Raw genomic sequence first — 25411 nt, forward strand, 5'->3', positions numbered from 1 at the left:
ACAACTAAGCAGTTGTATCGCTAGCAATGGATGTGTGGACATTTCAAGGTAACAATGCTACAGGAAAACAACTTTTTTTTACTTCTTAAACTCACACAGTAGCGTAGTGGTTCGCACAACACTTTACAGTACAGAGGACATGGATTCAATTGCTGCCACTGCCTGTAAAGAGTTTGTATGTTCTCCCCGTGATCGTGAACAGGATTGCTGGGCGGTACGGCTCAAAGGGCTGGAAAGGCCTGTGCCACGCTGTATCTCAATAAATATATGTATGAATGTATGTATGTTCAACTCCACATTTAGAAACAGTTATTACCTTCAACCATCAGGCTCCTGAACGAGCGTGGATAACTTCACTTACTTCCACACTGGACTGACGTCACAACCGCAAACAAGAGGAATTCTGCAGATGCCGGAAATTCAAGCAACACACATCAAAGTTGCTGGTGAACGCAGCAGGCCAGGCAGCATCTCTAGGAAGAGGTACAGTCGACGTTTCAGGCCGAGACCCTTCGTCAGGACTAACTGAAGGAACAGTTAGTAAGAGATTTGAAAGTGGGAGGAGGAGGGGGAGATCCAAAATGATAGGAGAAGACAGGAGGGGGAGGGATGGAGCCAAGAGCTGGACAGGTGATTGGCAAAGGGGATATGAGAGGATCATGGGACAGGAGGCCCAGGGAGAAGGAAAGTGGGGGGGGGGTGGAGAAAACCCAGAGGATGGGCAAAGGGTATAGTCAGATGGACAGAGGGAGAAAAAGGAGAGTGAGAGAAAGTATGTGTGTATAAAAATTATGTGTGTATAAAAATAAATAACGGATGGGGTACGAGGGGGAGGTGGGGCATTAGCGGAAGTTAGAGAAGTCAATGTTCATGCCATCAGGTTGGAGGCTACCCAGACGGAATATAAGGTGTTGTTCCTCCAACCTGAGTGTGGCTTCATCTTTACAGTAGAGGAGGCCATGGATAGACATGTCAGAATGGGAATGGGATGTGGAATTAAAATGTGTGGCCACTGGGAGATCCTGCTCTTCCCTTCCTCCACCATCAACTCTGCTCTCAAACGCATCTCCCCCATTTCACGCACATCTGCTCTCACTCCATCCTCCTGCCACCCCACTAGGAATAGGGTTCCCCTGGTCCTCACCTACCACCCCACCAGCCTCCGGGTCCAACATATTATTCTCTGTAACTTCCGCCACCTCCAACGGGATCCCACCACTAAGCACATCTTTCCCTTCCCTCCCCCCCCCGCTTTCCGCAGGGATCGCTCCCTACGCGACTCCCTTGTCCATTCGTCCCCCCCATCCCTCCCCACTGATCTCCCTCCTGGCACTTATCCTTGTAAACGGAACAGGTGCTACACCTGCCCTTACACTTCCTCCCTTACCACCATTCAGGGTCCCAGACAGTCCTTCCAGGTGAGGCGACACTTCACCTGTGAGTTGGCTGGGGTGATGTACTGCGTCCGGTGCTCCCGATGTGGCCTTCTATATATTGGCGAGACCCGACGCAAACTGGGAGACTGCTTTGCTGAACACCTACGCTCTGTCCCCCAGAGAAAGTAAGATCTCGCTGTGGCCACACATTTTAATTCCACATCCTATTCCCATTTTGACATGTCTATCCACGGCCTCCTCTACTGTAAAGATGAAGCCACACTCAGGTTGGAGGAACAACACCTTATATTCCGTCTGGGTAGCCTCCAACCTGATGGCATGAACATCGACTTCTCTAACTTCCGCTAATGCCCCACCTCCCCCTCGTACCCCATCCGTTATTTATTCTTATATACACATACTTTCTCTCACTCTCCTTTTTCTCCCTCTGACTATACCCCTTGCCCATCCTTTGGTTCCCCCCTCCCCACCTTTTCCTTCTCCCTGGGCCTCCTGTCCCATGATCCTCTCATATCCCCTTTGCCAATCACCTGTCCAGCTCTTGGCTCCATCCCTCCCCCTCCTGTCTTCTATCATTTTGGATCTCCCCCTTCCCCTCCCACTTTCAATCTCTCACTGTCTCTTCCTTCAGTTAGTCCTGACCAAGGGTCTCGGCCTGAAACGTCAACTGTACCTCTTCCTAGAGATGCTGCCTGGCCTGCTGCGTTCACCAGCAACTTTGATGTGTGTTGCCTGAATCCACAACCCATGGGCTCACTTTCAAAGACTGTATAACTCATATTCTCAAGATTATTTATTATTTGAAATTTTTTTTTGTACTTGCACCGTTTGTCTTTTGCACATTGGTTATTTGTCAGTCTTTCTGTACAGCAGTTCATTAACTATATTTCTTTGTTCAACTGAATGCAAGAAAATGAATCCCGGTAGTATGCGGTGACATGTATGTACTTTGATAATAAATTTACGTTGACTTTGACGTGTCTAGTCATAAAATGCAGGTAACTTTTTTAACCAGTGGGTTTCTTTGCTTGTTATTGAATTTTGTCACCAGATGGAGCCAGTAGCTCGTAAGTGATGGATGTGGAGAACAACTTTGAAATGTTCAAACTTCAGGAAGTTCGAAGTAACTTTATTATCAAAGTAGATATATGTCACCATATATAATCCAGAGATTTATTTTCTTGCAAGCATTCATAGTAGATACAAAGATACACCATAGAATCAATAAAAAAACTGTGCCCAACAAAGTAGACTAACAACCCATGTGCAAAAGACAAACTGCAGCTACAAAAGATTAAGTATTGAGGACATGAGATGAAGAGTCCTTGAAAGAAAGGTTGTAGGTTGTAAGAAAAGTTCAGTGTTGGGGTGAATGAAGTTATCTCCTCTGGTTCAAGAACCTGATGGTTATGGGGTTATAACTGTTCCTATATCTGATGGTGTAAGTCCCGAAGCTCCTGAACCACGTTCCTGATGCCAGCAGTGAGAGGAGAGCATGGCTCGGATTGTGGGGGTCCTCAATGGATGCTGCTTTCCCGTGGGGAAATTATGGGGAGAGCTTTGCTCGTGATGGACTGGGCTGCATCTTCTACTTTTTGTACGATTTTCCATTCAAGGGCATTGGTATTTCCATATCAGGCCGTGATACAACCAGTCAGTAAGCTCTTCACCACATGTGTATATATTACATTTTGATGGTGTGTTTTCAGGCTGATTGAGTGATCAGGTGCTTTGCTGTCTCTGAGGGAGTTCAGTGAGGTTTGGAGTGGTGTGTGTGGCCTGGAGCCCAAGAAACCTGGAGACGGAGTGCGAGGCCAAGGTTGACTCCTTTTCTCGCTGATTAAAGCGTTGAACAAGATTGAAATCGATGAAGACGAGCGGAAGTTGAGCGGGTTTTCAGTGCCGTCTGCCTGCCCGGTCTCTCTCTTTCTCCCCCTCGCTTGATGCTGCCAGAGTCTTGAGCCTTGGGCAAGGTTTAATAAACACGGTTTGTGGATTGGACTCTACAGTTCATGTTATGTTTTTCTGGCCTCCCCCTTTTCTTTCTTCTTAGGCCTCCTGTCCCATGATCCTCTCATATCCCTTTTGCCAATCAACTGTCCAGCTCTTGGCTCCATCCCTCCCCCTCCTGTCTTCTATCATTTTGGATCTCCCCCTCCCCCTCCCACTTTCAAATCTCTTACTATCTCTTCTTTCAGTTAGTCCTGACGAAGGGTCTCGGCCTGAAACGTCGACTGTACCTCTTCCTAGAGGTGCTGCCCGGCCTGCTGCTTTCACCAGCAACTTTTATGTGTGTGGCTTGAAATTCCAGCATCTGCAGATTTCCTCGTGTTTTCCTTTTTTTATTGCTATTTTGTGCCATTTTGATTGGAGCAGATTCTCTGTGGCCTATGGTGAACGATCGACATAACGCTACATTGAACTATACTGAAATAAACTGAACATTCCTAGACTGTTTCAATGTGGTTTGAAGTTTTATATTCTGTGTCCTTTGCTCATTTTTTGCTGCTTGCACAATTTGTTTTTTTGTGTGTTGGGTGTTTGATGTTTTCCTGAAATGTTTCCATGGTGTTTCTTTGTTTTGTGGCGGTCCATAGAAAGACAAATCTCAGGATTATATCATGCATACATACTTTGATAATAAATGCACTTTGAACTTTACAACCTTGTCTAACTTGTAGATGACTTGCTGAAACTGAGCAAGCGTCTAAGAAAATAGAGGCACTGCCATGCTTCCTTTGTAGTGGTACTTAGATGCTGGACCCAGTTCAGATCTTCTGAAATGATAAGGCTGATGAATTTAAAATTGCTGACCCTCTCTACCTCTCATCCCCCAGTGGACCTCCAGTTTCCTCCTCCTGTAGTCCTCTTCTTGGTCTTACTGATATTGATATTGTGACACCACTCAGCCAGATTTTCAGTCTCCCTCCTGGATGCTGATTCATCACCACCTTTAATTTGACCAACAACAGTTGTGTCGTCAGCGAACTTAAATATGGCATTGGAACTGTGCGTGGCCACACAGTTATAAGTATAAAGTAGTGCAGGGTCTAAGCACACAGCCTTGTGTTACACCTGCTCTGATGGTGAGAATCTGCCAAGTTCTAAAACTGAACTTCATTGTGACTGAAAACTGGCACAAACCTATTCCAAGCCTTCATCTGTTGCTTTGTCTTTTGTACATATATGTTTCTCTTAATCTATCATCTTCCTTGTGATCCAGGCAATACTGGTAGGTACCACCATTTATTGCCCATGTCAAGTTAATCTTGCCTAACCTGGTGAGTTCTTTCTGCATCTTTTCTGTTGTTCTAGATTTCAACATCTAGTCTCTTGTGTCTCCTTTGTCTGTTTCCATTTCTGATTCCCAACATCTGTATTTATTAGGTGGCACAGTAGTGTAGCATTTAGTGTAACACTGTAGCAGCACTAGTGACCCAGGTCCAATTCCACTGCTGTGTGGAAGGGGTTTGAATGTTCTCCTTGTGATCACGTATGTTTCCTGCAGGTGCTCCGGTTTCCTCCCATGTTTCACCGATGTGCGGGTTAATTGGTCAGTTAGGTGTAGTTGGGTAGTGCAGGCTTGATGGCCGGGAATGGCCTATTACACGCACTATCTTTCAATTAAAAAAAACAATGACATGAGAGCAATACTGAGCAGCTTCCTGAGCGACATCACAAATAGAGATGGGAAAACCTCTGATTTATTTTGGTTCAGGCGTACATTTGTGCTTATGGACTACAGTTTGCATCTCTGGTTTGGTTAGCATTTACATAATTTGTTTGTGAATTCTGATATCTTAACCTGTTCTTATGTCTTGTGCTTGAGCTTATTTTAAATTGCTTATTATAAATTTTCCTTTTTTGGGATCTGTGTGTTACTGGCACCTGCCAACATTTATTTCCCATTTCCAAGTTAACTTTGAATAGAATGAATTTAATTTCAGTTAGCACATCTACTTACAGCACTGGTAATCACTGATAGAGTTTCAATTCCTGCCACTGCCGCTACATTCTCTCTCTAGCCATGTTGGTTTGCTCAGGATGCTTCGGTTTCGGTTTCCAACTATATTCCAAAGTTAGGGTTAGTGAACTGTGGGCATGCTTTTTTAATGCCAGAAGCATGGCAACAATTGCGGCTGTACAGCGCAATCCTCACTGATTTGATTTGATGCAATTGTCGCATTTCAGTGTATGTTTTGATGTACGTGTGACAAATAAAGCTACCCATTCTTTATCTTTAAATGTTTTATGTATAGATACAGCATGGTAACAGTCCTTTTCCAGCCCACCGAGCCTGCACCGTCCAATTACATCCATATGGACAATTAACCTGCTGACCTGTTCGTAAGTGGAATGTGGAAGGAAACTGGAGCATCCGGAACAAACACATGCAGTCCTGGGGAGAACAAACAGTCTCCTAACAGACAACAGTAGGAATTGAACCTGGGTTGCTGGTGCTAACCGCTATGCTACTGTGCGTTGGCACTTGGCCAAGTGGTTAAGGCGTTCGTCTAGTGATTTGAAGGTCGTGAGTTCGAGCCTTGGCTGAGGCAGCGTGTGTGTCCTTGAGCAAGGCACTTAACCACACATTGCTCTGCGACGACACCGGTGCCAAGCTGTATGGGTCCTAATGCCCTTCCCTTGGACAACATCAGTGGTGTGGAGAGGGGAGACTTGCAGCATGGGCAACTGCCGGTCTTCCATACAACCTTGCCCAGGCCTGCGCCCTGGAAACCTTCCAAGGCGCAAATCCATGGTCTCATGCGACTAACGTATGCCTATAAATATGTACGCTACTGTGCTGCCCCGACCCATAATTATAAAGATAAGTTTGGAATCTCATGTGGGCAGACTTTAGTGAACCTTACAGGTTTTATAACAGTCTAATGCCTTTGTGGTCATCAGTATTGACGACTCACTTTTGCTTTTAAATTGTAATTAACTTGCAATGGTGTGGTTTCAATCAGGGTGTCCGAATTACTACTCTAGGGTATTGGATGACTGGGTTAATTAATTAATCTGCGTCGCTGCTGTAGCCAACTGTTTTTAATACTTAATGCTGCCTCACGGAAAATAAGTTGTCAGGCACTGCGCATTGATCAGAATCACTGGCATATGTCGTGAAATTTGTTAACTTTGCACCAGCAGTACAATGCAATAGATGATAAATACAGAAAAGAAACTGAATTACAGTAAGTCATTGAAAGCAATCCTCCTAGAGGCATCAGAAGTGGAGAGAGTGAGCAATTCCAAGTTCCTGGGTGTCAGTATCTGTGAGGACCTAACCTGGACACAGCATAATGATGCAGCTAAAAGGAGGCAAGACAGCGACTATATTTCATTCGGAGTTTGAGGAGATCTGGTTTGTCAATGAAAACACTCAAAAACTTCTACAAATGTATTGTGGAGAGCATTCTGATGGGCTGTATCACTGTCTGGTGTGGGGGTCTACTGCAGAAGATCGAAGTAAGTTGCAGAAACTTGTAAAATTAGCTCCATCATGGTTGCCAGCCTCCATAGATTTCAAGACATCTTCAAGGAGCAGTGACTTAGGAAGGATCCCCACCACCCAAGACCAGTCCTCTTCACACTGTTACCATTGGAAAGGAGGTTCAGAAGCCTGAAGGCACATACTCGGTAGTTCAGGAGCAGCTTCTTCCCCTCTGCCACTTGATTTCTGAATGGACATTGAACCTGTGAACACTACCTCCCTACTTTTTATTTCTGTGCTTTTTTTTGCACTACAAATTTTCTCTTAACTATTTAAGAGACATATATATACTCATGTTTTTTCTCTATATTCATTTATCATGCAGTTCATTGTACTGCTGCCATTAAGTTAATGCATTTCATGACATATGCCGGTGATATTAAATAGTTAAAATAAGATATGTAGTGCAGAAAGGAGTAGTGAGGTAGTGTTCATGGGTTCGACGTCCATTTAGAAATCTAATGGCAGAGGGAAGAAGCTGTTCCTGAATTGCTGAGTGTGTGCCTTTAGGCTTCTGTACTTTTTTTCTGATGGTAGCAGTGAGAAGAGGGTGTGCCCTGGATGGTGGGGGTTCTTAGTGATGGACGCAACCTTCCTGAGGCATGGCTTCTTGAAGATGTCTTGGATACTACAGAGGGTGGTACTCATGATGGAGATGACTAATTCTACAACTTCCTGCTGCTTGTGTTGATCCTGTACTGTAGCCCCCTGCCCATACCAGATGGTGATACAGTCAGTCAAGATGCTCTTCACCGTATACCTGTAGAAGTCTTTGAGTGTTTTAGGTGTTAAACCAAATCTCCTCCAACTCCTGTTGATGTGGGCAACAAGAACAAGGTAAGGCAAGATGATGATTTGAAGTGCAGTTCAAAATAAATTTATTATTAAAGTATGTGTATGTCACTATATATTACCTTGAAATTCGTTTCCTTACAGGCATTTACAGGAAAATAAAGAAATACAATTGAATTTATGAAAGATTATTAAGTGATTCAGGCTGACAAACAACCAATTTGCAAAAGAAGACAAATTGAGCAAATAATTTTAAAAAGTAAATAAATAATACTGGGTTGTAGAGTGCTTGAAAGTGGGTCTTTAGTTGGGAACACAGAAGCAACCCAGATTTGGGGTTTGTTATCCACTTGGTTCAGAAGAGGCTGAGGTAAAGACCCTGGGCAGGTTTCTTCACGGGATAAATTTCTGCAAAAATTCTTCTGCTGTGTAGATGGTGTTTTTCGCTTAGTGTAATCCAATCATTACCAGGCAAATGCCGCATCTCATCAAGGGAATCATCCTTTACACAAGGTCACTCTTCCTTCAGTTAGTCCTGACGAAGGGTCTCGGCCTGAAACGTCGACTGCGCCTCTTCCTATAGATGCTGCTTGGCCTGCTGCGTTCACCAGCAACTTTGATGTATGTTGCTTTACACAAGGTCTTGGGCGGTAGGACAGCTGACTGTGGCGTGATTAAATCATCACACCTTGGTCGGAAGGACCAGTTAGTCCGAAGGGCCTATTTCCATGCTGTGCGACTCCATGACTGTTCAAACATTTGGTTATAATGGCATCAAGCAGGAGTACTGTTCCCATTGCCTGAAGTTTCATATTCCAACTAATATTGGAACATCGAACATTACAGCCCAGAACAGGGCTACGATTTTGTGCTGACCTTTTAACTTAGTCTAAGATCAATGTAACCCTTTCCTCCAACATTGCCCTACATTTTTCTATCATCCATGTGCTGATCTAAGAGTTTCTTAAATGCTGCTAATGAGTCTGCCTCTACCACAGCGTGTTCCGTGCACCCACCACTCTGCCTCTGATATCCCACCTACACTTTTCTCCAGTCACCTTAAAATTATGCCCCATTGTATTAGTTATTTCCGCCCTGGGAAAATGTCTGTAAATGTCCATTCAATCTATGCATCTTATCATCTTCTACACCTTTATCAAGCCACTTATCGTCCTCCTTCACTCTAAGGAGAAAAGCCCTAGCTCACTCAATCCATCCTCATAAAACATGTTCTCTAATCCTGATAGTATCCTGTTAAATCTACTCTGCATCTTTCTAAAGCTTCCATATTTCTTATAATGAGGCAACCAGAACTGAACACAATATTCCAAGTGTGGTCTAACCATGGTTTTATAGAGCTGTAACAGTACCTTGTTGAGAGAAAAGCCTTGGCTTACTCAACCTATTGCCATAAGACATGTTCTCTAGCCTGGCTGCGTCCTGGTAAATCTCCTCTGCACTGCACCCTCTCTAAAGCTCTCAATCCTTATGAGGTGAACAGAGTTGAACACAATGCCTAACCAGAGCTTAATGGAGTTGCAATATTATCTCCTGGCACTTAGACTCTGTCACCCGACTGATGAAGGCTAGCACCACTGTATTGCCTCCTTAACAATCCTGTACACTTGTAACTCTATCAACTTCGGACAACCCTGCCAACTCGCACTGATAAGTTGATTTGTCATCTAATCAATTCTGGGAAAGATGCTGCCTGGGTTATAGACTGGCTAGGAAAGGATTTTTAAAATTTTAGCGTAATTTATCACATGATCAACAAAGCATACAGTAGAATGTGTCATTTGAGTCGATAACCTACAGAAGCTGAGGATGTGCTGGGGGCAGCTCGAAGTGTTGCTGTATTTCTGGCGCCAATGTAACATGCCCACAGTTCACTAACCCTCACCTGAATGCCTACCTCACTAACCTTTTATTTCTATTTTTTACTGTAATTCAGTTTTTTTTCTATGTTTTATCATGTATTGCATTATACTGCTGCCAGAAAGTTAACAAGTTTTATGATATGCCGGTCATAAACCATTAAACCTGTTTCTGTGATATAGATACCTATCTCCACCTATCAGAAACAGGTTGATTTGTTGATTATTACAGAATGTCTCTGGTGCTTCCCGCTCCCTCCCCTCTCCCTTCCCCTTATTCCAACCATGATTCCCCTCTCAAAGATCAAAATTCAAAGTGAATTTTATTATCAAAGTACATAAATGTAACCATATCCAACCCTGAAATTAATTTTCTTGTGAGCATACTCAGTAAATCCAATAACCATAATCGAATCAATGAAAGACTGCACCTAACTGGGTGGACAAACAGTGTGCAAAAGACAAGAAACTGCAAATACAAAATTAAAAAAAAGATAATTAATAAGTAATAAATATTGAGAACATGAGATGAAGAACCTTAGAAAGTAAGTTGTGGGAACATTTCAAGGAGGGGGCAAGTGAAGTTGAGTGAAGTTATCACCTCTGGTTCATGAGCCTGATGGTTGAGGGGTAGTAGCTGTTCCTGAACCAGGTGGTGTGACTCCTGAGGCTCTTGTATTTTCTTCCTGATGGCAGCAGCGAGAAGAGAACATGACCTGTGTGGTGTGGGTCCCTGATGATGGATGCTGCTTTCCTGCAACAGAGTTTCATGTATATGTGCTCAATGGTGAGGAGGGTTTTACCCGTGGTGGATTGGGCAGTATCCACTACTTTTTGTAGGATTTTCTGTTCAAGGGCATTGGTGTTTCAATACCAGGCAGTGATGTAGCCAATCAATATACTGCCCACCAAACACCTTATGGACAGCAATGGGTATTGAACCCTGATTGCCTGCACTATAAAGCATTACTCTACCGTTCAGAAGGATAAATGTGAGTGAAAGGGACTGGTTTAGATAGGATTTGTAGAAAATGTGGACCAGTTGGGCTGAAGTTTCTGTTTGCTGTATAACCTCTGCACTGCCCTCCCAGAACTTGTGCCTATTGGAGTAATTCCCCTTTGTGTCATCATGTCCTTCTGCAATGGTGTACAGTGTGATCTTAAGCATTAATTCATCTTTACACTTGCCCATTGAGTACCTTGAAGGCAGATACAGCAGACGTTAAGTATTGTAAAATGCCTGCCACCACACTCTCATCAAGCCCCTGGCTAGTTCCGGTGTACATCCAACCTCATTAGTGTACACCTAGCATATTGGTGCTTTTTTCTTGCGTTCCCTCAGCAATATCCCAGTAGCAGTGCTGTCTGGTACTATTAGTTGAGTGCCAAATTTAGCTATTTATCTACATCTTGTAATGTACTGAGAGCTGGGACGGTCTGCTCCTTTAACAGTCTGCACATTCCTACATGAAAGCATCTTGAGTTTGGGGAGTTCTTAACTTGTGCAGGATTCAAATCCATTGTGCAATATTCTCTGTTATTATAGAGTCCTGAAAGGCATCCAAAACATGAGCTACACTTAAAATGCTGTGCTTCTTGTGTCTTTTTGCAATGATAAATCCTGATTGTTTTGTTAAACATTCTAATGTACAACTTAATTTCCTTCTTCAGGGGTTGTTGCTGCAATTGTTCCTTGGAATTTCCCTTTAATGTCGCTGACTTGGAAAATTTGTCCAGCTCTGGCTATGGGTAAGACATTAACATTATGCTTTATAAGGTGTTGGTCAGACTGCGCCTGGAGTATTAAGACCAGTTTTGGGCCCCTTATGGATGTGAAAGGATGTGCTGGCTATTAACAAGGATTAGTCCTCAAGTATTAACCCTCATCAATAATGACCATTTAGGGGTAAACAGGATCTGTATTTACTACGAAGTGCTTTTATTGGCTCAGTTACAAAATTATAATGAATTTACACAATCGAATACCTGTGTACACACCCACCAGGTTTCCCTGACCCTCCATGAACAGTCAAAGGAGAGAAAAGGGAATACCCAGGAAAAAGGAGTGTACGCTGGGCAGGCATTCTTCTTGATCCCGACGTAATCTCCACGTCTCCAGCGTGAGGTCATCCACTTCTGCAGTAGTTGGTCTCCGCAGAGTTACCACTGCCTGTGCTCCCAAAAATCCTCCATTCTTATTTTATTCATCAGAGTAATCAATGATGTTTCAATTTTGTTGGCTCAAGATCATCTCCTGACCTTTGTCAGTTCTCTTTGGATATGGCCCATGGCTACAAGTAGTACTGCTTTCTGTTTTTTTACCTTTTAGCCTTGTGATTTCTTTTGGTTTATCCAACTCAGACTGGTTCAAACCATCCTAACCAGATCAGCAAACACTCACTCCAGATGACCAGATCACAGGCTATTCCTACTTCAGCCCTGTATTTTACATACTGTGGTAAACAGCTTTTCATATGAGAATAGTCTCAGACTCTGTAGATCACTAACAGAAACTCCTTGTGTCCACATTCAATTGCTCTGGTTAAGTTATCCCAGAACAAGCATCAACTCACAGAATGGACACTTCCATTCCTGCCACCACATGGAAAGAAGAATAGAGGGACATCTATTTGGAACAGAGATAATGAGGAATTTCTTTAGCCAGCGGGTGGTGAATATGTGGAATTTGTTGCCATTAGGTGACTGTGAAGGCCAGTCAGACAAAGATTGATAGGTTCTTGATTAGTCAGGGTGTGAAAGGATATGGGGAGAATGGGGTTGAGAGGGAAATGTATCAGCCATGGTCAGATGGCTGACTTGATGAGCCAAATGGCCTAATTCTGCTCCTATGTCTCATTATAGGAAGGATTTTTGAACATGTGGAAAAAAAACAATACTCTAGAAACCTATAGCTCTCATCAGGAGTTCTGTGTGAAATTCTGGTCACTACGTTGTTGGGAAGATGTGAGTGGGCTGGAGAGGGTGCAGAGAAAGTTCACCAGGAAGTTGCCTGGGATGGAGAATTTTTGTTATCAGGATGGGATCGAGAGTTGATCTCAGATGCGCCTGGAGTGAAGGGTGTGCAAAGGACTTGAAGGAACGCCACATCACAGGATGAGTGTGCAAGCTGCAGACACAGCACAGGAGGACAGGATTGATCCCAGTGCAGTTTGTGTGGGTGTCCTCTGGGTGCTCTGTTTTCTTCACGTGTTCCAACAATGCGCAGATCGGTGGGTTAATTACCCACTGTGGATTGGTCCTTATGTGAAGATAGTAGGAGAGATGTAATTTTTATTCAGAAGTAATCAGCTTATTGTCACACATACTGGGATACACTGAAAGACTTTGTTTTGAATGCCATTCACGTTGATCATTACAAACCTGGGTACATCAAAGCCATAGAAGCAGAGGCAGTAATAGCATGCAGAATGCAGCGTGCAGTGTAGGCAGACAGTAAGATTCAAGGGTTGTGACGAGGTAGATCAAGAAGTCAAAGCTTGATATTTTATCATTCAAGAGGCCTGTGCAAGTGCCTTACAGTAGTGGACAGAAGCAGTCTTGATCTTGGTGGCACATGGTCTCGAGCTTCTGTGCTTTCTGCCTGATAGGAAAGAAAGAGGTTGTGGGGTGGGGGCAGAGAGAATCACCATGGTGGGAGGGGACTTTGATTATGTTGGCTGCTTTCCTGGGACTGTGGGAAACCTCTGCAGGGTAGATGGAAGGGAGGCTAATTTTCATGTTAGATTGGGCTGTATGCAAAACTGCAATTTCTTGTGGTCTTGGCACCAAGCCGTGGTGCATCTGGATGGATCATCTATAAAGATTATTGAGGGGACTTGCCGAATTTGCTTAACTTTCTGAGGAAGTAGTGGTGCTAGTCTGCTTTCTTGGACATAGCATCATTGTAGTTTGACCAGGGCAAACTATTGATGTTTAACTTGATGTTCTCATTCATCTCCCCCTCAATACCATTGAAACATACAAGGGTGTGCACTCTACCCTGTTTCCTGAAGTCAGTGATCAGCTGACATCGAGGGAAAGGTGGCTATTTTGATACCACATCACTAGGCTTGCTATCTTCCTGTACTCTGTCTCATTACTGCTTGACATACAGTCCTCTGTGGTGGTATGGTCATTTGTGAAATTGTAGATGGAGTTGGGAATCTTGCCACACAATCATAAGTGTCTAGTGAGCAAAGTAGTGGGCTGAGGGCACAGCCTTTTGGAGAGAATAGTATAAGACCTTTAGACCATCAGATATAGGAGCATGATTAGGCTATCTGGTCCATTGGATTAGCTCCACCATTTCAGCCCCAGTCTCCTGCCTTCTCCCCGTTGCCCTTCATGCACTGACCAATCAAGAATCCATCAACCTCTACCTTAAGTATACGTAAAGACTTGGTCTCCACAGCTGTCTGTGGTAAAGAATTCCACAGATTCACCACTCTGGCTAAAGAATTTCATCCTCATCTCCATTCTAAAAGAATGGTGTAAGGCAGGATGAATGTAAAAATGGGTGGCTGCTGTCAGTACGATGAAGGACTTGTTTCCACACAGCATCCCTCTGTGACTGTACATAGCAATATGGTCTGCTTATTCCTGAATGATTGTAACCAAGAAAAGTAAGGCAAACTGCAGCAACACACGCTGAAACATTTTCCTCTATCAACCTCTGGGTATTTCAGACACAGGTTTTTATTCCTGATTCCCAAACATCTGTATTTCCAGCGGCCCTGTCAGCAGCAGGAGCAGCACACAACGACAAGGTTTCGTGCAGGTCGGCGACGCTTGTTTAAAAGTTTGGAAAGGACAAGTAGGGCAGCCGTTATTGGGAGTAGACCAGTGGAGAGAGTAGGAATGTCAGGCTTTGGCTCAAAAGAGGCGTTGGTTTTGGAAAAGATTCTGTTATGGTTCCTTTTTTTTTCTCTCCGCTTACTGTACCTACTGAGTATAGATTCTGTGGATGTGAATGTGACACCCAAATGGTATGTTGCCTCCCAGGTGCCAGTGTCGGGGATATCTCAGATCGTGGCTCAGCATTTTGGAGAAGGAAGGAGAGCAGCCAGATGTCCTGGCACATACTGGTACCAATGACACGGGAAGGAAAAGCAAAGAGGTCCTGAAAAGAGAATCTAGACAGCTAAGCAGAAAACTGAGAAGCTAGGTCTCCAGGGTAGTAATTTCTGGATTGCTACCTGTGCCATGTGCTAGTGAGGGTGGAAACAGGGTGATTTAGCAGGTAAATGTGTGGCTGTAAAGCTGGTGTAGGGGGCAGGGATTCAGGTTCTTGGATCATTAGGATCTCTTCCGGGGGGAGGTATAACCTGTTCAAAAGTGACAGGTTGCTCCTGAACCCAAGGAGGACCAATATCCTTGTGGGCAGGTTTGTTAGAGCTGATGGGGAGGATTTAAACTAATTTGGTAGGGGGGTGGAAACTGGAGTGAAGGTATTCAGGATAGGACAGATGGTAAAAAAGCAAAGATAGCATGCAGTCGGACTTTCAGGAAGGTCAGGCAGATGATATGACAAAATTGCAGCCAGCTGGTGAGTATCAGAGCATTAGGGATGCAGAATCAAAATGAGTAGTAAATACAGTACTCGTAGTGTTATATCTCAATGCACCAAGTATAAGAAATGAGGTGGATGATCTTGTTCCACCGTTATAGATTGTCAGGTATGATGTTGTGGCTATCACTGAATCGTGGCTGAAGGATGGTTGTAGATGGGAGCTAAATGTCCAAGGCTACACATTGTATTGGAGGGATAAGAAGGTAGGCAGAGGGGGAGGTGTGGCTCTGCTGGTAAAGAATGGCATCAAATCAATAGAAAGGTGTGACGTAGGATCGGAAGATGTTCAATCCTCGTGGGTTGAGTTGAACTGTAAGGATAAAAGAACCTTGATGGCAGTTATATGCAGGCCTCCCGATAGTAGCTGGGATGTGGACCACCGATTACAATGGGAATTACATCAAGAAAAGGTGTGTCAAAAGGGAAATATTATGGTTGTCCTGGGAGATTTTAACATGCAGATTGATTGGGCAATCAGGCTGGTAATGGATCTCAAGAAAATGGGTTTTTTGAATGCCTATGAGATGGCTTTTTAGAGTAGTTTCGCATTGAGCCTACTAGGGGATCAGCTATAGTGGATTGGGTGTTATGTAATGAAGCAGAGGCGATTAGGGAGCTGAAGGTAAAAGAACCCTTAGGAACCAGTGATCACAATATGATGGAGTTCACTTGAAATTTGATAGGGAGAAAGTAAAGTCTGATGTAGCAGTATTTCAGTGGAGTAAAGGAAATTACAGTGGTATGAGAGAGGAGGAGTTGGCCAAAATTGGAAGGAGATGCTGGCAGGGATGATAGAGCAGCAGTGGCATTAGTTTCTGGGGGAAAATGAAGAAGCTGCAGGATAGATGCATTCCAAAAACAAAGAAATACTCAAATGGAAAAATCGTTCACCTGTGGTTGACAAGGGAAGTCAAAGCTAATGTAAAAACAAAAGAGAGGGCACACAACAAAGCAATAAGTAGCGGTAAAATAGAGGATTGGGAAGCTTTTAAAAATTTACAGAGAGCAACTAAAAGATTCGTTAGGATGAAACGATGAAATATGAAAGCAAGTTAGCAAACAATATTGAAGTGGATAGTAAAAGCTTTTTCAAGTATGTAAAAAATAAGAGAGATGAGAGTGGATGTAGGACCACTAGAAATAAGGCCGGAGAAATAATAATGGGAGGCAAGGAGAAGGCAGATGAAGTAAATGAGTATTTTGCATCAGTCTTCTCTGTGGAAGACACTAGCAGTGTGCAAGATGTAGAAGGGTGTGAAGGAAAAGAAGTGAGTGCAGTGACTATAACAAGGGAGAGGGTGCTCAAAAAATTGAAAGACCTAAGGGTACATAAGTGACCCAGACCAGATGATCTGCACCCTAGGGTTCTGAAAAAGGTAGTGATAGAGATGTGGAGGCATTAGTAATGATGTTTCAAAAAATTGCAAATGTCACATCACTCTTTAAGAAAAGAGGAACGCAGCAGAAAGGAAATTATCGATCAGTTAGCTTGGCCTCAGTGGTTGGGGAAATGTTGGAGTCAGTTGTTAAGGATGAGGTTATGGAGTACTTGGTGACACAGGACAAGATAGGACAAAGTCAGCGTGATTTTCGTAAGGGAAAATCTTGCCTGATGAACCTGGTGGAATTATTTGAGGAGATTACAAGTAGGAGAGATAAAGGGGATATAGTCAATGTTGTATATTTGGATTTTCAGATCTTTGACAAGGTACCACACATGAGGCTGCTTAAGACCCCATGCTATTACAAGAAAGTTACTGGCGTGGTTAGAGCATTGGCTGAATGGTAGGAGGCAGCGAGTGGGAATAAAAGGATCCTTTTCTGGTTGGCTGCTAGTGTCTAGTGGGGTCGGTGTTGGAACCACTTCTTTTTATGCTGTATGCCAATGATTTAGATAATGGAATAGATAGCTTTGTTGCTTAGTTTGCAGACGATTCAAAGATTGGTATGGGGGCAGGTAGTATTGGAAAAACAGGAAAGCTGCAGAAGAACTTGGATAGATTAGGAGAATGGGCAAGAAAGTGGCAAATGAGATACCATGTTGGAAAATGCATGGTCATGTACTTGGTAGTAGAAATAAATGTGCAGACTATTTTCTAAACAGAGAAAATCCAAAAATCTGAAATGCAAAGGGACTTGGGAGTCCTTATGCAGAACACCCTAAAGGTTAACTTGCAGGTTGAGTCAGTGGTGAGGAAGGCAAATTAAATGTTAGCATTCATTTCAAGAGGTCTAGAATACAGGAGCAGGGATGTGATGCTGAGGCTTTATAAGGCAATAGTGAGGACTCACCTTGAGTATTGTGAACAGTTTTGGGAAAACATGCTGCCATTGGAGAGGGTTCAGAGAGGGTTCACAGAGATGATCTGAGAATGAAAGGGTTATCATTTGAGAAATGTTTGATGGCTCTAGGTCTGTACTTGCTGAAATTTAGAAGGATGAGGGGGATCTCCTTGAAACCTTTCGAATATTGAAAGGCTTTGACAGAATAGATGTGAAAAGGATGTTTCCCATAGTGGGGGAGTCTAGGACAAGAGGGCACAGCCTCAGGATAGATGGGTGTCCATTTAAAACAGATGTGGAGAAATGTCTGGCCAGATGGTGGATTTGTGGAATTTGTTGTCACAGGCAGCTGTGGAGGCCAGGTCATTGGGTGTATTTAAGGCAGGGCTTGAGAGGTTCTTGTTTGGACTCGGCAGCAAGGGTTACAGGGAGAAGGCTGGGGATTGGGGCTGAAGAGTGAGGGAAAGGATCAGCTGTTATTGAATGGTGGAGCAGACTCGATAGGCCAAATGGTCTAATTCTGCTTCTATGTCTTATGGTCTTATTTATAAAACATTTGAACAATAGGGAGCAGCTTCCGACAGAATTTATTCCCAGGCTACACTGCTGATTCACTTTGGTTGAGACCTACATATGGATGTTTAGACTGCAGTTTGCATCTGTGTTGCCTGGTGATGTAAGACATTGGTTGGTTTACATTTACAATAATTGTTTGTGATTTCAGTGCAAGATAGTTATCTGGAATCTTTGTTCTGTGGGGTTGTTGAACTAATATCTTGCTCATCTAAATCGATAAGCAGGCACAGAGTTTAATGTGTTGCTAACTATTAGAGAAAAACCTTTTTACAAATGTTTAGAATCCTGAATTCACACCAATGTCAGGTTCCAGGTATTCACTAGAAGTTGCATACCCCTCTTGTCTCCTTTGCTAAGCTTCCTTTTTTCACAGCAGTGAGTAAAGTTCCTCAATGCTCAGTGGCAAAGAAGCATTAAGCTAGCTTGAAGCTAAACAAGGTACAAGGTAGAGCTTGCATCTTGGTCTCAGTGCAAATCTTGTAGCAACTAGATGTGGAAAGATACAGCATGGGTCTAAAACGTTAGTTCCAAGAGATGGGGAATTGGTGCAGAATGAGAAGCTTTACTTAGGCTGAAAGCAGATAAAACCAAACCAGTGTCTCGCCGGATGTCTGGTGGAAAATAGATGGTTGACTATTCAAGACCTTTTTCAGATCATGGTCTGAAATGTCAACCATCCCTTTGTCTCCCCTGATGGTCTTTGACCTACTGAGTTCCACCAGCAGTTTGCTTTTTTTTGCTTCATATTCCAGAATATGCAATCTCTTGTGTGTCCAGTTAAGTCCATAAGACATAGGAGCAGAATTAGGCCATTTGGTCCATCGAGTCTGCTCTGCCATTCAATCATGTTTGATCCTATTTTTCCCATCCTCAGCCTCACCCTCCCCCCCCCCCCACCCCTGGCCTTCTCCCTGTAACCTTTGATCATGTGTCCAATCAAGATCCTATCAATCTCTGCCTTAAATGTACTCAATAACCTGGCTTCCACAGCTGCCTGTGGTAACAAATTCCACAAATTCATCACCGTCTGGCTAAAGAAATTGCTCTGTATTTCTGTTTTAAATGGTCGTCCCTCTATACTGAGGCTCTGCCCTCTTGTCCTAGACTCCCCCGCCATTGGAAATATCCTTTCCACATCTTCTCTGTTTAGGCCTTTCAACTTTCAAAAGGTTTCAATGAGATCTTCCCCACCCTTCTAAATTCCATCGAGGTTTCAGTCTGTTCTAGATGACTTTCAACATAATTTTGCTTGCATGGTTAATAAGACTAGTGGTTCTATAATCCTGGCACTGCTGTAGGTTGCCTTGCTTGGGGAGAGTAACGATGAGTGATTTTGTCCAGGGTGTTCGCCATTCCCCGGTCTGCCAGATTTTTTTGCAGAAATTGTTCAAGGCACATCTGGGCCAGCGCGTGGATGTCAGCAAGTGAGACCGACGGAAAGGATTTAAAAAGAAGACGGCTTTATAGAGTGGGTGTAGATGGAGTCAGAGTAAGAGGGCTTTGGCTAAATGGGGCTTCGGCGATAACAGGTCGAGGTGAGATAAGTTACTTGTGACGAATAGAAACAAGAAGTAGATCTGAGGCCAGTGTTCTGTACTGGGTGTCAGATGTGGGATGTCCAGGAGTCTCCCAGCCTCCTGGACGGCCACGTCTCCACCAGGGGCGTCGAGCTGCAGCTCCTTAGGGATTGGGTTAGGAAACTGAAGATACAGGTCAATGACCTTCGTCTGGTCAGGGAAAGGGAGGAGCTATAGGCAAGTAGTCACACTGGGGCCTCGGGAGACAGGTAAGTGGGTACCAGTCAAGAGAGGGAAGGGCAAGAGTCAGATACTAGGCAGTACCCCAATGGCTGTCCCCCATAACAAAAAGTACTCCTGTTTGAGTGCTGTTGTGGGGGGGGGGGGTGTTCAACCTACCTAGGGGAAGCAACAATGGCCGTCCCTCTTTCACAGAGTCCGGACCTGTGGTTTAGATGGGGTGGAGTTTATTAGGTACAAGCCCACAAGAGGAGAGGCTGTACTTGATATGGTATTGGGAAATGAACCTGGTCAGGTGTCAGATCTCTCATTGGGAGAGCATTTTGGAGATAGTGATCATAATTCTATCTCCTTTACCACAGCATTCGAGAGGGATAGGAACAAACAAGTTAGTTTAATTGTGTTTAGTTAGAGTAAGGGGAAATATGAAGCTATCAGGCAGGATCTTGGAAGCATAAATTGGGAACAGATGTTCTCAGGGAAATGTACGGCAGAAATGTGGCAAATGTTCAGGGGATATTTGCATGGTGTTCTGCACAGGTACATTCCAATGAGACAAGGAAAGGGTGGTAGGGTACAGTAACCGTGGTGTACAAAGGCAGTTGAAAGTCTAGTCAAGAAGAAAAGAAAAGCTTACGAAAGGTTCAAAAAACTAGGTAATGATAGAGATCTAGAGGATTATAAGGCTAGCAGGAAGAAGCTTAAGAATGAAATTAGGAGAGCCAGAAGGGGCCGTGAGAAGGCCTTGGCGAGCAGGATTCAGGAAAGCCCCAAGGCATTCTACAGGTATGTGAAGAGCAAGAGGATAAGATGTGAGAGAATAGGACCAATGAAGTGTGACAGTAGAAAAGTGTGTATGGAACCGGAGGAGATAGCAGAGGTACTTAGTGAATACCGAAGCAAAGTATTCATTACAGAAAAGGACCTTGGAGATTATAGGGATGACTTACAGTGGACTGAAAAGCTTGAGCATATAGACATTAAGAAAGAGGATGTTCTTGAGCTTTTGGAAAGCATCAAGTTGGATAAGTCACCTGGAGCGGACGAGGTATACCCAGGCTGCTGTGGGAGGTGAGGGAGGAGATTGCTGAGCCTCTGGCAATGATCTTTGCATCATCAATGGGGATGGAGAGTTTCTGGGGGATTGGAAGATTACAGATGTTGTTCCCTTATTCACGAAAGGGAGTAGAGATAGCCCAGGAAGTTGTAGATCAGTGAGTTTCAGTTCAGTGGTTGGTAAGTTGATGGAGAAGATCTTGAGAGGCAGGATTTTTGAACATTTGGAGAGGCATAATGTGATTAGGAATAGATGGCTTTGTGAAAGGCAGGTCGTGCCTTACGAGCCTGATTGAATTTTGAGGATGTGACTAAACACATTGATGAAAGTACAGCAGTAGATGTAGTGTATATGGATTTCAGCAAGGCATTTGATAAGGTACCCTATGCAAGGCTTATTGAGAAAGTAAGGAGGCATGGGATCCAAGGGGACATTGCTTTGTGGATCCGGAACTGGCTTGCCCACAGAAGGCAAAGAGTGGTTGTAGACGGGTCATATTCTGCATGGAGGTCAGTGGCCAGTGATGTGCCTCAGGGATCTGTTCTGGGACCCCTTGTCTTTTTGATTTTTATAAATGATCTGGATGAGGAAGTGGAAGGATGGGTTAGTAAATTTGCTGATGACACAAAGGTTGGGGGTTGTTGTGGATAGTGTGGAGGGCTGTCAGAAGTTACAGTGGGACATCAATAGGATGCAAAACTGGGCTGAGAAGTGGCAGATGAAGTCCAACCCAGATTGGTGTGAGGTGGTTCATTTTGGTAGGTTGAATATGATGGCATAGGACACTCAAAGCTGCTGTGCTGGTTGACTGTGTGGTTAAGAAGGCATACGGTGTATTCACCTTCAACTGTGGGTTTGAGTTCAAGAACGGAGATGTAATGTTACAGCTATATAGGGCCCTTGTCAGACCCCACTTGGAGTACTGTGCTCAGTTCTGGTCACCTCACTGCAGGAAGCATGTGGAAGCTATAGAAAGGATGCAGAGGAGATTTACAAGGACATTGCCTGGTTTGGCAAGCATGCCTTATGAGAATAGGTTGAGTGAACTTTGCATTTTCTCCTTGGAGCGACGGAGGATGAGAGGAGACTTGATAGAGGTGTATAAGATGATGAGAGGCATTGATTGTGTGGATAGTGGATAGTCAGAGGCTTTTTCCCAGGGCTGAAATGGCTAACACGAGAGGGTGCAGTTTTAAGGTGCTTGAAAGTAAGTACAGAGGAGATGTCAGGGGTAGATTTTTTTACGCATGGAGTGGTGAGTGCATGGAATGGGCTGCCGGCGATGGAGGTGGGTACAATAGGGTCTTTTAAGAGGCTTCTGGGTAGGTACATGGAGCTTAGAAAAATAGGGGGCTATGGCTAACCTGAGGTAATTTCTAAAGTAAGTACATGTTCGGCACAGCGTTGTGGGCCGAAGGGCCTGTATTGTGCTGTAGGTTTTCTATGTTCTATGGGTGAGGATGTCTGTCACTGTCTGTCCTCCATCATGTCTGTGCTAATTAATTGCTGCTTTTGTGTTATAACCCCTGCATGTATGTTGAAGGGTATCTGACCTGAAACATAGTCTCTGCTTCTCTTCCCACTGGTTACTCCTAGCATTTTCTGTTTTAGTTTTAGATTTCCAGTATCTTCTTTCCATCACGTTACAGTTATGGATCCTGCAACCCACCTGGGTCGTACGGGCGCTGCACCAGTTGCCTCCATCTCTCACGGTTGTGGGTGAGTGCCTGGGTTGCAGCAAAGCTCTCTGCGGTCCACTCTGCAATGTTGCCTGACCATTACTTCCTCTGTTTGCCCCCTTTTTCTTTTTCCCTTGCACCGTTCCCTGAAGAATGGTCTTTGCCCACTTGATCTTGTTATGTGGCCATTCCATCTCAGTTTCTTCTTCTTTACGGTGGACAGAAGGTCTTCATAGTATCTTACGTGCTGGGTGATGGTTCTTCATACTTCATTATTTGAGACATGGTCTATATAGGTGATGCCGAGGAGCCTTCTGAAGCATTCCATTTCTACTGCCTGGATCTTCTTTTGCAGTTCTGCTCTCAAAGTCCATGATTCACATGCGTAGAAGAAGGTGGAGAGCAGTGCATGCAGGAGTTTCAACTTGGATCTGAGAACGATGTTATTGTCTCTCCAGCAACACACACAAAATGCTGGTTGAACGCAGCAGGCCAGGCAGCATCTATAGGAAGAAGCATCTACAGTCGAAGTTTCGGGCCAGCATCTGCAGATTTTCTCGTGTTTGCATTTATTGTCTCTCCAGATTGGTTTTAGTTTATCCAGCATTGTTGCTTTTTGGGCTGTCCTTGCAAGGACTTCAGGCTTTGATCTTTCTTGGTTAATGATGGCGCCAAGATACTTGAACCATTAGACAGTGTCTAGCTCTTGTCCACCGACTGATTTTTGTCATGATTGACTCCTCACTGTTTTTCATCAGCTTGGTTTTCGCTGCACTGATCTCCATGTCATATATGGTAGATATATGTTCACAGGGAAGGCCAATTCATCCTCACTTCCTTCCAGCCCATCAGTGTCAATTTGGCAAACCTGAGGTCAGTTATGATCTGTCCTCGGATGCTTTCTGTGCCAATGTGGTCTTCCAGGGCATCTGTCATTATTTGCTCCAGGAAAATGTTGGAACAGCGTGGGTGAAAGGAGGCAGTCTTGTCGGAGTCCAACTGGTATGTGGAATCACTCTCCGACTGTGCCTTGACCTAGTACTGCACTGCTAGCTTTGGTGTAGAGCTGCTTGGTGGTTTGGATCAGCTTCTGGCTTGTGTTGTATCTCTTCATTGTGGCCCAGAGTGCATCATGCTACACCCTATTGAAGGCCTTCTTGAAGTCTATGAACATGTGGAAGATGTCCTGTTGATGATGTTGGTTGTATTTCTTGCAAAGGTTGAATATCTGTTCTGTTGTACCACTTCTGAATCCAGCCTGCTCTTCAGCGATTATTTCTTCTGCCCGTGGTTTGAATCTGTTCAAGATGACTTTCAACTTCATTTTACTTGCATGGTTGATAAGACTTACAGTTTTATAATTCTGGCACTGCTGTAAGTTGCCTTTCTTGGGGAGGGATTTTGTCCAGGGCATTGGCCGTTCCCCGGTCTGCCAGATTTTGTTGCAGAAATTGGTGAGGATGTCTATCACTGTCTCTCCTCCTTGTTTTATCAGCTCGGCTGGGATGTTGTCTATTCCTGCAGCTTTCCCATTCCTCAGCGACCTTATGTCTGCATTTACTTCTTCCTGCAGAATTGGAAAGTCATCGTCATTTGACGAGTCCCAGCTTACGAGTACTCTGGCGTCTCCTTGGGTCTGATGGTTGTAAAGGTCTGAACAATCCATCACTAGGGTTCATGTATATAGTACCTAGCCGTAACCCCGAGTGATGCCTTTTGCATTGCCACCACAAGGCTAGCTGCGACACTCGTAATTTTAACAAAGCTGCAAAAATGCTGTTAGCAATAAATCTGCTCTGCTTTCTACATACTTTGTTTTTACTTCAAATTTTATTGTACCTTTCCCAAGTTTTTAGCAACTCTCCAGTTTTAATTGAGAAAATTAATTTAAAATTGTATTTTGAATAACACATTCTTGCCTTTTCCTGCAGCTGTAACTTTCAAATAGTTTAGTAGTAATGAGCTTTTGGTTTTAAAGATTGAGATGAGCTTTATTTGTCACATGTACATTGAAACGTGCAGTGAAATGCATAGTTTGCTCAATAATTAAGTCTGAAGATGTACTGAGGGCAGCCTACAAATGTCACAATGCTTCCGGCAACAACATGACCTGCCCACAACTTGACATAAACCATACATCTTTGGAATGGGGGAGGAAACTAGAGTACCTGGAGGAAACCCATGTGGTCACGGGGCGAATGTACAAGCCTCTTATGGACGGTGGTGGGAATTGAACCCTGATCACTCATGGACTAAGCAGTATACATGGGAGAAAGGGACAATAAAACTACAGCTCTGAGGAACTCTGCAGCATCCGGTGACCCTGTGATCTCTGTCTCGGAGGTCAATGTCAGAATGTCTTTCGGGAGGGTGAGCCCTCACAAGGTAACAGGCCCCACTGGTGTACCGGGTAGAGCTCTGAAAACCCGTGCCAATCAACTGGCAGATGCGCTTGAGGACATTTTCAATTTCACATCGCTGCAGCCAGAAGTTCCCACCTGCTTCACAAGGGCAGCAATCGTACCAGTGCCCAAGAAGAGCAGGGTGAGCTGCCTTAAAGACAATTGTCCAGTAGCACTTACATCTATGGTGATGAAGTATTTTGAGAGATTGGGTATGGCTAGAATCAACTCCTGCCTAAGTAAGGACCTGGACCCACTGCAATTTGCATGTCGCCACGATAGGTCTACAGCAGATCTCGTTGACTCTTCATGCGGCTTTGGATCACCTGGACAATGCTAATACTTGCATCAGGCTACTGTTTATTGACTGCAGCTCAGTGTTTAACAAAATCGTTCCTATAGTTCTGATCAAAAAGCTCCAAAACTTGGGCTTCTGCAACTGGATCCTCGACTTCCTCACTGGAAGGCCACATCGGATCGCAAATAAATCTCCACCTTCCTGATGATCAAGGATGCGTGCTTAGCTCA

General features: G+C 44.0%; 1 protein-coding gene across 1 annotated transcript in view; it reads left to right on the forward strand.

Annotated features, from left to right (window-relative positions):
* The window catches only part of aldh16a1 (aldehyde dehydrogenase 16 family, member A1), a 104463-nt gene that overhangs the window by 22012 nt on the left and 57040 nt on the right, over positions 1-25411 (forward strand). Inside the window, exon 5 of the mRNA XM_063062515.1 lies at positions 11232-11309. Within this exon, the coding sequence (XP_062918585.1) occupies positions 11232-11309 (78 nt within the window). The remainder of the gene's footprint in view (positions 1-11231; positions 11310-25411) is intronic.

Source organism: Mobula hypostoma, chromosome 11 (genome assembly GCF_963921235.1).
Source record: "Mobula hypostoma chromosome 11, sMobHyp1.1, whole genome shotgun sequence".
NCBI lineage: Eukaryota > Metazoa > Chordata > Chondrichthyes > Myliobatiformes > Myliobatidae > Mobula > Mobula hypostoma.